Source organism: Ostrea edulis, chromosome 1 (assembly GCF_947568905.1).
Source record: "Ostrea edulis chromosome 1, xbOstEdul1.1, whole genome shotgun sequence".
Lineage (NCBI taxonomy): Eukaryota > Metazoa > Mollusca > Bivalvia > Ostreida > Ostreidae > Ostrea > Ostrea edulis.
This window is the reverse complement of record NC_079164.1, coordinates 44,381,383-44,397,958: the sequence shown is the minus strand read 5'-3', so window position 1 is coordinate 44,397,958 and position 16,576 is coordinate 44,381,383. Positions and strand designations below refer to the sequence as shown.

At 34.4% G+C, this 16,576-nt stretch overlaps 1 protein-coding gene across 1 annotated transcript in view; it reads left to right on the top strand.

Annotated features, from left to right (window-relative positions):
- Positions 1–10,929, top strand: part of LOC125652625 (E3 ubiquitin-protein ligase TRIM37-like) — a 29,982-nt gene extending 19,053 nt beyond the window's left edge. The window contains exons 13-22 of the mRNA XM_048881968.2: positions 805–977; positions 1,212–1,294; positions 3,509–3,610; positions 3,928–4,007; positions 4,148–4,477; positions 5,489–5,608; positions 5,779–5,902; positions 6,378–6,469; positions 7,997–8,261; positions 9,657–10,929. Of these exons, the coding sequence (XP_048737925.2) occupies positions 805–977; positions 1,212–1,294; positions 3,509–3,610; positions 3,928–4,007; positions 4,148–4,477; positions 5,489–5,608; positions 5,779–5,902; positions 6,378–6,469; positions 7,997–8,261; positions 9,657–9,690 (1,403 nt within the window). The 3' untranslated portion in view covers positions 9,691–10,929. The remainder of the gene's footprint in view (positions 1–804; positions 978–1,211; positions 1,295–3,508; positions 3,611–3,927; positions 4,008–4,147; positions 4,478–5,488; positions 5,609–5,778; positions 5,903–6,377; positions 6,470–7,996; positions 8,262–9,656) is intronic.
- Positions 10,930–16,576: the final 5,647 nt, after the last annotated feature.

Sequence of the window (16,576 nt, the reverse complement as noted above, 5' to 3'; positions counted from 1 at the left end):
CAATAGGGGATCAAAGTGCTGATATATAGAAAAACATCTTTTAAAAATGTCTCTTGAACTATTTAAGCTAGGGTTTTCATATTTTTTGTATACATTCTTTATGGAAAGACCTTTCTTGTGATGCAAGGTGTGTGACCTATTCAATATGTCCTGAACTATTTAGGTAAATCTTTCATATTTTGTATGCATGTATTTATATAGTTCTTTTGGCAAGACCTTTCATTTGATATCATGGTTTCTTAACCTTGTGACCTTGAACTCGGAGTTTGACCTACTTTAAAGAGAACTTGATTTATTACATATATATGGAACTATTCAAGATGGGGCTTTCATACTTTGTACATGTATATGGATTCTTAATGGCAAGACCTTGTTATACTTTGGTCTTGGAGTTGACCTACTTTTAATAAAAATCTGATCTAATATCTCCTGAACTATTTAAGATAGAGCTTTCATATTTTGTATATAGGTCTCTTATGGCAAGGTTTTCATATCATAGCACTATCTGTGACCTTATGACCTTGTTCTTATCCAGAACAGCAAGATATGTTAGTCATATTGGTGTTGAGTCATGTCTGTGTTATGTGAATTAATTTCCAGTATGTTGTGATCCTTTGGGGCTACAGTATGGAGTTAAAATTTTCATGTAAAAAATTGGGCTTCTTATTTTATAAACTGCTTCACAGTTTGATAAAGTGTGCTCTGCCTCAAAACCCAGGTTATACACTGTACATATGTATAATATAAACTGTGCCAAAATTAAGAACAATCCTTAGTTCAGAAAATTGTGAATTATCTCTACAGAATCTCCGCTTCCCCTTATAGACCCCCAGAGTGGAGGTGACGGAAATCTTACCCAGCATTCCATTCTGTATCCTAAACCTATCCATCCAAACTCAGGCTCCGAGATCGAGATTGAGTTGTGTGAAGAAGACCACACAACCAAAGATGATAGCTCTACTTCTGACTCAATGGATGTAATGAGATTTTTATGTATTCACATGAGAAGGAGAAAAAAAGAAAGAAAAGAAACACTGTATAGAACTTACATGATGCTATTTTTCTTACGAAATTCTAGAGATTTGTCCAACAAGTGAAATGTAATTTATGTAGAAAATTGCCAAATTAATCTCTAATGATATGGTCGTGAAACAAATGGAGATATTTGAGGTAGAATGCTGTATGTGTTATTCCTTTTGTTCTTGAAATAGGAAATCAGCCAGTATGACATCGAGGACTGTGAACATGGAACAACGGAAAACAATGATGAAAACGACATTGATGAAGAGACTATGTAAGTTACAGTGTACATCACAAGCTAATCTTTATAGCTATTTTACCACTGTAATGTAAATATAAACTAGATGCTGTGTACATGCATTTGATTTATTGTCAACATAAAATACCTATATGAATTCCTTTTCTCCTGATACATGTGATAGAGTGCTTATTTCAGATCTGTATTTTGAAATTATGAATGTATAGTTTTACGAGATATAGCAGGTATTTTCTTTGGTTGTCCATTTTTGCGGATAGTAAAAGTTTGCAAAAATTACAATCGCAATATATATATATATATCAAAAGAAATAGAATGAACAGTACACAAAGTTAAAATTTTAACGCAAGCGCTTTCATTTTATCATTTTATAATCCTCAGGCGTTACATTTTCAAAACTATTTTAAAATGTAACGCCTGAGGATTATAAAATGATAAAATGAAAGCGCTTGCGTTAAAATTTTAACTTTGTGTACTGTTCATTCTATTTCTTTGGTTGTCCATTTTTGCGGATAGTAAAAGTTTGCAAAAATTACAATCGCAATATATATATATATATCAAAAGAAATAGGATGAACAGTACACAAAGTTAAAATTTTAATGCAAGCGCTTTCATTTTATCATTTTATAATCCTCAGGCGTTACATTTTAAAATAGTTTTGAAAATACTATTTCCCGACGAGAAAAAGAAAGACACTTTATTAAGACTTTAAAACCGGCTCTCAATAGCTTACTGTGAAATATGTTTACTGTTATTATCTATGACATCATAATATGTTTAACGTATAAACCTTTTCCCTTCATTCGTTTATGACGTCGTTATGTACGTGAAATGTTAGGACGCCTTTATGACGTCAGGCCATTTCAAAACTGTTTTAAAATGTAACACCTGAAGATTATAGAATAAAAGCGCTTGCGTTAAAATTTTAACTTTGTGTACTGTTTATTCTATTTCTTTTAATATTTTATACCGGACACTGTGATTTTTTAAAAACACAATTTGGAGATATATATATATGTGTGTGTGTGTGTGTGTGTGTACATATCGGTATAATGCAACAGCAAAAATTGGAAACGTAGAAAATCATTTACAGATGAATCGCAGAAAAATTCCAATCGCAGAAAATAACCATGATATGGTATCTATAGTAATCAAAAATTCCATTTTATTTGATAATTTGCTGCGGAATATCGCAACCATTATTTCGTCTCCGATTCCGTTGTGGTTTTGATATTTAGTATGCCCAACGAGATCATGTTTTCTGCATTAACTTGGCCAACTTTCAATAGACAACTTATTACCTAGTTATGAATAATTATTATCAGATATAGTGAGTTCAGGGACAGTTAAGCATCAATTTTGAAAGTTGAGTGGTGGGGACAAAAAAGGTGTCATTATATATGTAGAAAAATTTTTAGCAAGAAAAACAATTCTGCCCAAACCCCAAAATCGTAAACTCAAAAAAGGTGGGGGGGGGGGGGGGGGGGGGGGGGGGGTAATTCTTCGGTACATGTACGAGTTCAATTCAATACTTGCGTTTCTACTACCTCTCATCGCCATTATATCAAGTGACCAGCTAATAAATCGATCTTTGCATGTACTAAACAACATTGTATATGATAATAACACGATAAGTACGTCATATGTCAAGAAAAGGGGGGAGGGGGGTGTTAGAAGTGAGGGGGAGGGGGGCTACATGTTGAGCACTGTATGTACGTATCTGGGGATCGATGCATAAATTGTTAAATTGTGATTATTTATATAATTTTATTGCGGTTGGTTGTTTTAATGACTCGAGAAAATAAATCTCATTAAATAAATATCCACATACATACATGATTGTGTATAGAGGAAATAATTTTTTTTATCTTCACTTTTAAACATCAGAAATTTAATCCAATAACTCATGTTTTTGGTACTAGGACATTCACCTACAACATTGTGCTAAATAACTTACTAACCAGGTAGATATTTTTGTACATATATCAGAAATGAGTTGTCTTTAGCCCTCACTATTTTGTATACAAGAGTTGCCCAAGTGATACTTAATTTTCGTAACTTCTTTTTCTGTGGAGTTCCAAAATTTTCTAGTTCCGATATCCCGTATTAGTACATATATTATCTGATTTTATTTTCTGAAGATTGATTGAGATGACATTTAATAAAAAATCTACAGTATATACTTATATTATGATGTATTTTGTAAATTTTTTTGGTTTGGATTCACCAGGTCTGTTGACAATGATGTGGAAAATAATTGGGAGGAGAACAACTTGGACAGGTTGGGTGCACATTGTTACACCCCCACTATCCCCAACATTACAGACAGCAGGTAAGACAAGACTGAGTGTACACACCTACACCCCACTATCCCCAACATTACAGACAGCAGGTAAGACAAGACAGAGTGTACACCCACCCCTACACCCCACTGTCCCCAACATTACAGACAGTATATGAATTAGACTGTGTACACGCTGATATACACACACCCCACCCCCATCATCCCATTTTGATTTGGATTTTTTTAATATGTGTAACTTGTCTTACTGAGCCAATAAAAAAAATTCCTTTATCAAATTCAATTGATACATGTAATTGATTTGTTATTTTGTACAACTTATGTTTAGAGAATTTCTTTTCTTCCAGTGTTGTAGATGATGAAGCAGTACTAATGCAGTTTCTGCAAGAACATTCAAAATATGACAAAGCCTGGAATGTGGAAAATGGTATAAAAGTCAACTTGAAGTTTTTTAATTCTTGATTTCATATTTTCAAAACAAATGTAGATGTAATTGTGTATCTGACCTTGAATTTTAGATATTTTGTATTTGTTGGAATTCTCATGAAATTTTATTAATGATTATAGATGCTTCAGATGATGGACTGAATTCTGATTGGTTGGATAGTGTCCTTAAATTCACTAAATCCGCTAGCAGTAACTCGAACAGCAGCAAAGATTCCAAGGACAAAGACATCATAAAGGACTCTGCCACTAAGCCTAAGCCCCCTGCCAACAAACCTGCCATCCCTGCCAAGCCTGCCACTGCCTCCAAACCCCCGCCCCCCTCCACAGACTACATGCTTGAACACATACATCAGAGGTTCAGTGAATTGGCAGCTTCTACTCTGGCTGCTGCCAATGCAGCAGTTACTAGTGAGACTGAGGCTAGGGCCATGGTGAAGTGTGACAGTAAAGGTACATGTATATACCAAACTACATAACATATTCCGTTCTCTGTCTGGTGAAGTGTGACAGTAAAGGTATTTGTATATACCATACTACATAACATATTCCGTTCTCTGTCTGGTGAAGTGTGACAGTAAAGGTATTTGTATATACCAAACTACATAACATATTCCGTTCTCTGTCTGGTGAAGTGTGACAGTAAAGGTATTTGTATATACCAAACTACATAACATATTCCGTTCTCTGTCTGGTGAAGTGTGAAAGTAAAGGTATTTGTATATACCAAACTACATAACATATTCCGTTCTCTGTCTGGTGAAGTGTGACAGTAAAGGTATTTGTATATACCAAACTACATAACATATTCCGTTCTCTGTCTGGTGAAGTGTGACAGTAAAGGTATTTGTATATACCAAACTACATAACATATTCCGTTCTCTGTCTGGTGAAGTGTGACAGTAAAGGTATTTGTATATACCAAACTACATAACATATTCCGTTCTCTGTCTGGTGAAGTGTGAAAGTAAAGGTATTTGTATATACCAAACTACATAACATATTCCGTTCTCTGTCTGATGTTGTGTCTGTCTGTAGGTCACTTCTGCAATCAAAATTGTGTATCGATGTTTGTGGGGAATTCATGAGTAAAGGTGACCCACAAAATCCACAAACATTGATTCCCCACAAAGATGATTTCACTGTAGTCCAGGATTTATCTTGACAACTGCTCCTACAAAATGATTAAATTCATTACCCAGAGTCATGGGGGGGGAGGGGTTAAATTGTTCATGGAATGTTGTGAAGATGTGTTAAATCTTTTGAATATTCTTTATTCCATAACTGGGTGCATCTTTAGATATTGTGACATTCATTGCCATTAATTAAGTCATAAATTCAGACCCTAGAATAGGACTGAAATAGTCACTTAGTGGAAATGTTTTAATGAATCAAGTATTGTGAGTTTGTGACTTGGTTTAATAATTGTAGTTGATCCTTATATGAATCATAAATATTTTCCAGATAAGAAAGAAAGAACACAAGTACCGTCTCTGGATTTATCTTCAAATGAAAAAGGAAGCAAACTGAAAGTAGAAAAGGAAAAGAAAATTACAAACACATGTTTATCATCATTGGATTTGGGTATGATCCTATGAATTTAAAATTTTTAAAACAATATACATGTAATGACTTTGTCAAGTAGCAGTTTTGGGTGTGATGATTTTTTTTCAAGGTTGATATTTAGATTTCCCTATGTCAGCATGGTTATATGTTTTGAAATTGACTGTCATTTTTGGATTGACTTAATATAGATGGAGTTCTTGACCTGACCAGCGCGTCTTTGGAACAGGAAACTCTGTCAGACATATCATTAGATGACATTCCATCTCCACAATGTTTCCAGTCCCAGCAGCTACCAGTAGCCATTCCACACAGGTACAGAGTCAGCACCTCAGGTGCAGTCATTTTGAGAGAACTATCATGCACTGTCTTGCCTCACATTTGTTTTTAATGAATTTGCCAAATTTATGAAGGAAAAGCTCTATGGAAAAAGTAATTGTAGAAGCTAACTACATGTATTATAAATGCTGTTCATTTTTACCTACAGTTGAACTTCAGTATCTCTAACACTGATATCTCGAATACCATGGATATGTTGAAGTGATTCGGAAGTCCCAACCACTTATTCTTTAAGTATTTTACCCTCGAATATCTCAAAAAATTTTCTCAGTCCCATCGAGTTCGAGATAACGAGGTTTGACTGTAGTTATCATATCGATGGCTACCACTTTTCATAACATGAAAATGCTGGTACACTATTGCCAAAATACTGATCAATCTAAATACATGTACAGGAAATATAGACATCTACTTGATTCATTCTTAAGAACATTCAAAATTGTGATTTCAGTCCACCTAATCAAGGAGGAAGCAGAAAGAAAAGAATGGTGATCACTAAAAACAAGGTTTCATCGGTGGTGTCTGGATCTCAGAAAGACCAAGGTCAGACTGGTCAGATGTTAGCTATAGTTTTGTCATATTCGTTTTACCACACAACCACAACTTCTTGAAGGTGAACACAGTAAATTCACTTCCTGATCAGGTTCTAGTTTCATTTTCTGTCTATCTCTGAACTACTCTTGTCAATCTTGTTGCATATCAAGGAGACTGAAATTTATTGATTGAACAAAAGTTGTTGTAGATATTTTATTGCAACAGAACCGGGTCTGTTTTAGATTTTAAAAACTTTTTTAAAATTTTGAATGCTAAAGCTGATTGATACACTTTGATGAATAGTTGTAAGTATCAGGTAGAAAGTCTTCATTGCAACTTTGATAAATTTCTTGCATTCACTAAATTATATACACACTGCAAATATATACACCGCATGTACATGTATATACATGTACATTGCATAAAAATACTGACAGTAGGGGTTGCTTGGTTGTTGTTTTCATGGCAACAAAACAAAATTTAGGAGTGTATGTAAAAATCACCTTGTTCTGTGGTTGAGAAGTTTAAAAAGCTATTATTTAACTACTTCATAAAGCTGAGCAGTGTGTGAAATTAAAGGTAATCTGAGTGACAAAATTTATATTTAAAAAATTTGTCTGATTTATAGTGAGATGAATATTTTAAAGACTGATTTGTCTATAGGGTGAATTAATGCTATCTTCAAAACACAATAAGGGATCACAATAAGGCACAATGTGGCCACAATAAGGGATCAAAGTATTATGTGAGAATGGACAAAAAATATTCTTTTCAAGAACCACTGGGCCAAAACATTGAAACTTGCACGAAAGATTCCTGACATTGGAGTTTGGCCCACATTTCAAAATTTAACCTTGTTCATAAATTTTGAGTATAGACATGTAGGGTTTATTATGTTTCATATATACATTCCATTTTCCCCATACCAAACTGTCTAACCTTGTGACCTTGGAGTTTGACTTGCTTTTCAGAAAACCCAAGCATATTGGATATTTCTTCAACTATTCAAAGTATGGCCAGCTTTCATATTTTGTATATAGATTCTTTTAGCAAGACCTTTCTGATATGACATGCTGTTCAGGATAAGGTCAAGATTCACAGTTTAAATGAAAAGTATTGCTAGAAGAAGTCTGTATACATAATGTAAAAGGTGTACATTAAATACTGTATGATTTTGCAAAAGGTTAGATTTCCTTAAAACTTGGTCAAATGTTAAGATCAACAGCACAAACTCAAACAACATATTTGTTGAAACAACTTCATTAATGTTGTGAGTGTTAGGGGTTAAGTTAAGGCCACAATATGGAATCAAAATTTCTCATGGAAACAAAAGTAGTTAAAAAAAAAAAAAAAAAAACTATTTTGAAATCACAACTGCTGGGCCAAGGTGACTCAGGTGAGTGATATGACCCATAGGTATCTTTGTTTTTGGGGGGTTTTTTTGTTGTTGTTGTTGTTGTTGGTTTTTTTAATTTCTTTTGGATAAAACTTATTTGTTTACAAAACATGTAACAATAGCTACAATACCTGTTGTAGGACTGCCATGGGCACTTAATTTTGTAAAGAAAGCGAGTAAACCTGACCAGGCCAAGGAAACGAAAGATAATAATGTGTCAACAGTCTCTGTAGGACTGTCTTCGGTTGTTATGGATAACCATGATAACAGAAAAGACAACACACAGTTGCCTAGTAACAGTCCTGAAGGAGCCAGCAGTGATCACAATTCTTCATCTGATTCCACGAATTCCAGTTCTGGTCCACTGGTCGAATTCAGCTCACAAACAGTTGCCAAAGAATCTAGGTTTGTGTACAGAGAAACATAGATATAGAAAAAAATTTAAGAACAGAATTAGCAGGATTCTTTATATTGAGAATCACATCAAATGTTTGACCTGAGTATCCCGGACTTATGTATTCACTGCATTTAGCAATAGGTGGATTTTTCTCATGCAAGGGATGCAAGCACAGTTGATGTATTTGTTTTTTGTTTGTGTTGTACACTTTGGTGGCTTTACAGAGAATACATATATATCACGTGTATAGAAAATATGTTGCACATAAAGAAAAAATGTATACCATAGCGAAATTCATGTTGGGAAAGTGTGTCTCAGGTGTAGAAAATATTTCTTATGTGAACAAGAGTGCTCCTAGCATCAAGTATTTATGTTAGAAAGTAGTGTCTTTTATATATTAATGTTATATGCCAAAATAGTAGTTGGGTTATTGACGTACAATGCACAAGCTGAAGACAAAAATAGTAGGGTATTAAATATATAGGAAGAAATTAACAGGAAGCATAATAATTCCCAATGGCAACACTGAGGAGAATAGGATATTTTGTTGAATGAATTTTGATATACCTTAAACATTCAACAGGGTGTGTATTATACCCTCCCTGTGAGAGACCTAGAGGAGGCCCACAGAAAATCAGACTGTGTACACCAAATATAATGTTACACTCTTGTTAATTATTTATGAACATAAACAAAAATATCTATGCAAAGTGTAATTTTGATGGTTGATATGAATAACTTTCTTTATTGGGCCATCCTTGCATAAAGAACGATAACTCTGACTATTCCTACCTGCTTGAATTTCTCGAAAAAAATCTCAAATTTTCTTTAATTTGAACAGTCAAAATTTTAGTAAAATCTCAAACTTGTAGTTTTGTCTTCAGGTTTTTTTTTTCCGGAGAAATTCAGGCTTGGTGTTGATAACTACGTTTGACTTATGTATTGTGATTTTGCAATGCTTAATCATGTTTGTTGGTTATGATTCTATGAACTTAATATCCCTGAATGATATAAATTTAACCTACTAATCATTACTGTATTGCAGAAGTAATCTGTGTTTGGTGAAGAATTGTTATGTGTAATCCGACGAAGTAGTTCCTTGTATCAATCTTCAAAATCAGACTTTGCAAGAGTTTATTTTGTTTATATTTGGTGTATATAATCTGATTTTCTGTGGGTCTTTCCAAGGTCTTGAATTACCTATAAATCTTAAATTAGGTAGGCACAGTTTATTATATCAAATCAAAATTCAAGATGTAGGTCAAGGTAAGAAGAAATCTGCAAGGCTTACAAAGAGCAATGATAGGGTTTATGATTATTTATCGAATGTGATTATGTGATCAGTAAAACCAATCTGTGGCAAATTGTACTGTGTGCACACAATTTATTTATTTATTTTGCAGATCAGAAAGTGGCGATGATGCATCTGTAGTCTAACAGTGCAGACCCAATCCTTGTCACGATCGATTCCTGTGAAAGAATTCATATTCACACAAAAAAAAGACATTAGAACAAATAAATCATTGATTTACAGTGGCATGATGGAAAAGTCACTACATTTTACCATAACCACACTTCATTGATGTTAAGCCTGTAATCTATGAAACATAGAACATAACAGTGTCATTCTAGAGAATTTGTCTAGTCATGAAGACCGCATCAGGAAACATTGCCATGCCGTTTTACGTGTATGTTGTATGTCTTAAAAATCTATTTAGTGTGTTATTTAATTTTCATTTGCTATTTTGCAAAGCATTCTTGATGTTGCCAAGTTTTTGCTGTAAAGATGAGTACATTTTAACATCCACAATGAAGATTTGGAGAACCAGTATTGGATAATGGAACAGGTTTAAAATTTTGTCGTAATACTGTATGCAAATTTATTTTCACTGTATTTAGGGATCAATCATTTGGGAAATAAAATTTGTGAATTTAAAATGAAGTGATAACAATGCATGGCATACTTATTTTAGTGTACTCAAAAGTTCAGTTGTAAGTCTGGTTGTTTTGAAGTCCTATCAGTGTTGCATTACATCAGTATTTATATGTTGCATTCAAAATCACATATCAGTGCAGAAAGTGTAACAGTATACGTATGTCTAGATACTTCTGCTGTTGTGCAGTACAGATCTGAAAAATGCATTTTAAATTCTTTTTGTCTGCCCTCGTGATCTCTTAGAAACTAGTTTTATTACCTATGGTCTTAGTTATTGTCAGATGTGTTTTTGACACTCTAGTTTGCTTTTAAACATTATTAATTTGAACATGAAGAGATATTTTCATTGAATTGTCATTATGGGGAATCAGTAGGACTTAATTTTTTTTTTCATGTTTACATAATCAAATTATAAATTGTAGTTTGTTTAGGTTTGCTTCACAATGAAACCATTCCTTAAGGTGACAGTTTGATGACCTTTCCACACTCCATGTTGCTTAGAACTATTTTAAGATTGAGGTCGTGGCTTTTAAAATATTGTAGAGGCCAAGAAAGTGTTATATTTTTTTTTATATGAATAAAACGGACTCTACTTGTCTGTTCTAATACATGGACTTCTTTATTACTGATTATGAGTAGTGAATGTTTGTGTGTTTTACAAATGTGTTTAATTGTATTGCAAAAAAACAAAAAGGTTTTGTTTGTATTTGTTTTGCTAATTAAAGAAAATTGACACTTCTTCCGATGGTCAATGTTATTGTTCTTCTATAGCTACAAAACTTGTATATTTCAATGAGGAAAACAGCATGGCTGTAGACTGATCCCCACTATCTCCATGTAAAGTCCTCCCCTCCCACCCCGATTAGGAGAAGGACAGAAAGCTCAAGAGATCTTCTAAAAAATGAGACATTTTTAAAACTGAATACTCGCGGAAATAAATGCAAAGTAATTGTTACAAACATATATTATACGAATGCGGAATCGCTAGAATTAATAAGAAATACGTTGATCCTAGTATTTTCAGGTACATGAAAATCATTAATCGTATTTTGGAACCTTCCACATCCATTTTGATCTTTTCAAACATTCCAAATAAGGAGAATGCTTATTCTGCTATTCTTTAATAGTTGGAGAGTTTTGCACACGGAACCAAAGTTCAATTTACGTCAAATGGATTAATTTCGTTAGGAATTCAATAAACTTTTCAGCAGCTTTAAGAATGGTTTAAAATGCGTTATCGGGAACTTGGTCAAAACGGGCGTATTCCAACTTGTTTTCTATTTGTTATGTCATCTGTGATGATTAAACGGCGATAAAAACCTATAGAGCCATTTGTGCTTACTTTCTAAAGGTTAGTTTGGGTCATTAAATTACTATGGAGGTGTTCCAATATCCTTATTTGAGGATTTAGTCGCACTTAGCGTAGAAGGAAAACTATCGAAAATACTACAACTGCAGTTGTAGAGCGGGAAATGTGCGCCATATCCTTGCACATTCGATACAGTGTTTATGAACGGTCAATAAATCTTGCATTGCTTCTTGGACTTGCACAAACATGTAATCCATCTTGGTACGTCTATAACGAAACATTCTGAAAAGTAGCGGATACGAAAACACCTCTTCAAATGTATTTATTTTTCTATTCGAGATTCCGTTAATATTCCTTGTTGGTTTAGTAAAACCTGAGGGGGCTTTAAACTTACCACAACAAATCAATATTCTTTAAAAATTCATTGTAAGGGAGCTGAGTGTTGCTTTCCGTCAAAATAACGAACTGTCTCTTGGGTTAATGGTATAATAATAATATCCTTTATGTATACAGGATTGCACAATTAGTTAATACAAACTAGTAATCTCGGCGAGATTTGAAAGAGGCATCCAGCCTCGGTTTTAGAATACATCGAGAAGTTGAGTCTATATACTCAGTGTGCCATATTCTAAATGTGCACATAAACTAAAGCAAACATGACCTCTGCAACAAAGGATGGACTCGGGCAAATTATCTCGTTCCATTGTTTGGAATTTACGTTCAGAGGAGATCTCGCATGGATTCAAGATGCTGAACATGATTTTCTCCCTTTTTCTTTTCCTTTAGTGACTGAGTGACATAGCGGAGATCACTTTACTCTGTTTTGAAATTAATTTCGTCAAAATAAACCAAAACAATAAGAATTTTTGTCAAACGAGTCATATTTTTACCCCAAAAAAGTATATATAATTAAATATGCACACCCGAAATTGGTCACTATGCATGATATGCTACATATCACGAAAATAAGATTTGTGTTTTACATGTTGGTTAGACTCACGAATCAGCATGGACTTATGTTGTAATCAAACCGTGCATCGGTATAAGTTTATACATCATATATTTAGCGGCTGTCCTTACCTGAAATTTTATGTGTATCCGTTGTATTCCCCCAAAAATGAACTAGAAATCTTACTTTAAGAACTACATAAATGTAAAAATATGTAGAGATTAAAACATGTACATGGTAACTCCATACTCGCATTATTGTCTTATAAAACTTTAAATTGTGTATTTATTTCAATTTATTAGAGTTAAAAACTAATAAATTTTCATTATAGATATAAAGGTCATCACACTTTTTAAGATGCGAGGCATGCATTTTAAAAATTATATATTAACGTAAGAAAATTACAATTTCCTTTCATCAGCATTATCAAATTTCATAAAAACTGGTTAAAACAATGTATAATAGTATTCATAATAATTTCATGAAACTGTTTCTTTACAAAACTATACAAAATGTCGGTAATATATATATATATATATATATATATATATATATATATATATATATCGAAATCCCGTGGGGCTCCGGGTTAGAATAGGTCCTCAATACCTCCTTGCTTGTGGTAAGAGGCGGCTAAATGGGGCGGTCTTTCGGATGAGACTGCAAAAACCGAGGTCCCGTGTCACAGTAGATGTGGCACGATAAAGATCCCTCCCTGCTCAATTAAATGGCCATAAGCGCCGAGCATATGCCTAAATTTTGCAGCTCTTCACCGGCAGTGGTTACGCCTCCATATGAGTGAAATATTCTCGAGAGGGGCGTAAAACAATATTCAATCAATTATATATATCGCATGTTCAATGAAAACAGCGTTATCGCCCTTTGATTCACTATTTTGAAACATATTATTGGCAATTTATAGATAACTTAGACATTTGAAATATTTTATGGTTAACAAGATTTTTTAAAATAACAGTAGGAAAAGACTCCAACAATATTTATGGTAATATCATCCATAAATCTAAATAAATAATTGATTTTACAAAACCTTATGACGTCACAGGAGGGTATTTGTTCCTACTAGGAAAATTATTTTGCCTGAATGATTTTTGAAAAATGAATCAGTTCTGGGTCCGCAAATCTTATTGCAAGAGGTTTTGAGTTTTTAATTAACACTATTTTGATGTGTCCTCTGCAGCGTAATTTTGTAGTGTAAAATACGGTTGATTGTATGTGTGTATGTGATTTTTTGTTATGCAGTTGTACAAATATCTACCAGGATCATTTCTATGAAATAAAGCTCTGCCAGGGAAATCCCTTCGAAACGTGGCCTTTCCATTGCGCTATGCACGACACACCTGTAGCCAGAGGGGGGGGGGGGGGGTTCGTGGGGTTCGTACGAACCCCCCCCCACCCCCCTTGAAAACTACTAAGCACTATTAAAGTCGGCATTTTGTTTGAATTGTGACTAATAAAGTCGGGATTTTTTATGAAAATCATGAAAATTCATAGTAAAAAAGGCATGATTCCAAAATTCAAATTAAGTGCCAGGAAATTGCTAGATTGCAGGATTTTGCACCAAATACCCCAGACCCCCTGCCGCAGTGGCACCTCGCGGTGCGAGGTGATAGACTCGCGTTGCGAGTCTATGTAACCCCCCTTGAAAAATCCTGCCTACGGGCCTGCACGAACACATTATTTATTGAGTATGACATCACAATTGTTTCATCCGAGAACGACGTCATAATACTCAATTGTGACAACACATATTCGCGAATTTATTGCAAACAATGAGCGCCGTAGATGCAGGTAATGTAAACCCAAGGAGACGTTGCATTTGACTTAGTTGGCATTTAACCGCCAATAAGTTAGGCAATTCCGAAAGTTTCAGGTGAAAATGTCTCTATCGAGATTTTCTCGATGTGATTCTTGTTTCGTGCGACGAAACCCAGTGTGGAACTGTAGATCTTGTAGAAACTCTCTGTGCTACAGCTGTAAAGAAAGCTGTAATATTTGTAACGAGCCAATATGCGGATCTTGTACCCGAAAATGTGAAGATTGTCGTAACCGGGTATGTTTCACATGCAATAAGGTGTGTACATCATGTGGCACCATCCTGTGCTCCGACTGCGTGCAGAGATGTAGTGACTGTGTCAAGCCCGTGTGTGGGTCGTGTCAGGGTCGCTGTATCGATTGCCGTAGCGCTCTCTGTGTAGAGTGCGATGTTGGATGCAGAACGTGCGACGATACCGTCTGTTCGTCTTGCTCCAGGACCCGGACCTGCTGCCTGGCGGGCTGCTGTCTTCGCTACCCCTACAGCTACCGCCACAGGTACCACACTCATAGTTGTTGCTCTTCGTATTGCTACATCTGCAATCCAACACTGAGGATTCGTAGATCCGTCGATGATTGTCTTGATCCGCTTTGCTACCATTTCAAGCAGAGTTGTACCGATTGTGGAAATTTGAAATGCAAACGCCTGATGCGCCGCTGTTACGAGTGTCGGACTCCTCTTTGCTATATTTGTGCTCCCCACTGCAAGGAATGCAACATAGACCGATCTCTTCGTCTGAAATATCTTTATTGATATATGACATTGTTATAACACGCCGTGCTCGTGTGAGAAGGATACAACAGATCTATGATAACGTGGTATTTGCGTAGGAAATTGTTAAGCATCTGCGATAGCTGAATATGTTGGCTAAGAATTGTTAGTTATTTATTTGTTAGTTTTTGAAAGTTTTTGCTGGATTCTATATCACACGTTTTAGAAGGACCGTGATTCGTATTTAAGCAGTTTTTTGTTGTTGATTGCATTTTTGTTAGAATTTACTGGTGTTATTCCCAGTGTTGTTCATTGTTCAAAAGAGTGTAGATTTCATTGTATTTATGTATCCATTCATATCAATAATAAACGACTGTGATATCGCATTATTAAGGTGTTTACATGCATTATAGTTTTGCAATACAGGGAAGAGTGAATTACCTTCTTAAAAAGACCTTTTGTATACCAAGTCTTATTTTGGTTCCGTGTGCAAAACCCTCCATATCGTGATTCTACTTGCAAATACCATCCCATTGCTTATGGCGGGGTTTTGCGTTGATTGTAAGTGAAAATGTTAAATACCGTTTAAATGACATTTAATCAAATAAGGTCAAACGACATAATTTGCAAAAGAATGTATAAAAGATTAAGATTTTTGTACACAGTTTCAAAGGAAGCATATATAATATTATAATGTTATATCTAATAATATTATAAATAATAATAATATACGATAAATATTTCTTGCATTCTTTAAATGCGTTGAATATTTTTGTAAAAAGTCATTAACGTATTGTTCGTTCTGTATAATACAACAAGGATGTATTTGGAATAATCCCAACTTATGCTTGAAACTCAATCGCGTTTTGGATGTGATCCCAAATTAACAACAACAATAAATACTCATCTGTTAAGTTTATCAAAGGGGGGCAGTAGTGTTCTACCAGAAACACTGAATGTATCAGCCCAAATACCTTAATCATTCATACGTTTTAAATCTTATCTGTGAATCCAGCTTGTTAAGTTGCATATCTCTGATTTTAGTTTAATAGAAATATTTAAATATATAAGGTTTATGATAACAAAACAAGCAGCTCCTCGGACTGATTGGGATATCTTACATAATATTCAGCTACTGTTTGACCTTAAGTCAAGATGGTTTATATCAACCGCTCTTATATTGACATTGCAATAGTTTCATAGGATTCTTTTTTTTTTTTTTTTTTTTGCAATGGATTCTAATTTTTATTCTTCCCTGATCGAGAACTTCTTTTTTGGACCGTCTGAACATTTCCTTTTCTGTACGTAATTTTAACCTTGGTCATACTTTAGAATTAGATTTTTAATATTTGATGAAGTCATAAAGATCAAACTTGCCAAATTATTGAACTTTCGAAGGAGCAAGTCAACAGTTCAGAATACCATACTTCTTTTGTATAGAGCGAAGACGCGTGTCTTCGCATTTGCACTTTAAGATTCGCAACTTCCAGTCGGAAGCGAAACCAGTGAAAAATAAGAATGTGGTAAATGTTTTACTGAAAAACTGTACTGTAGGAGTTTGATACCATAGTGAAAGATTTAGAG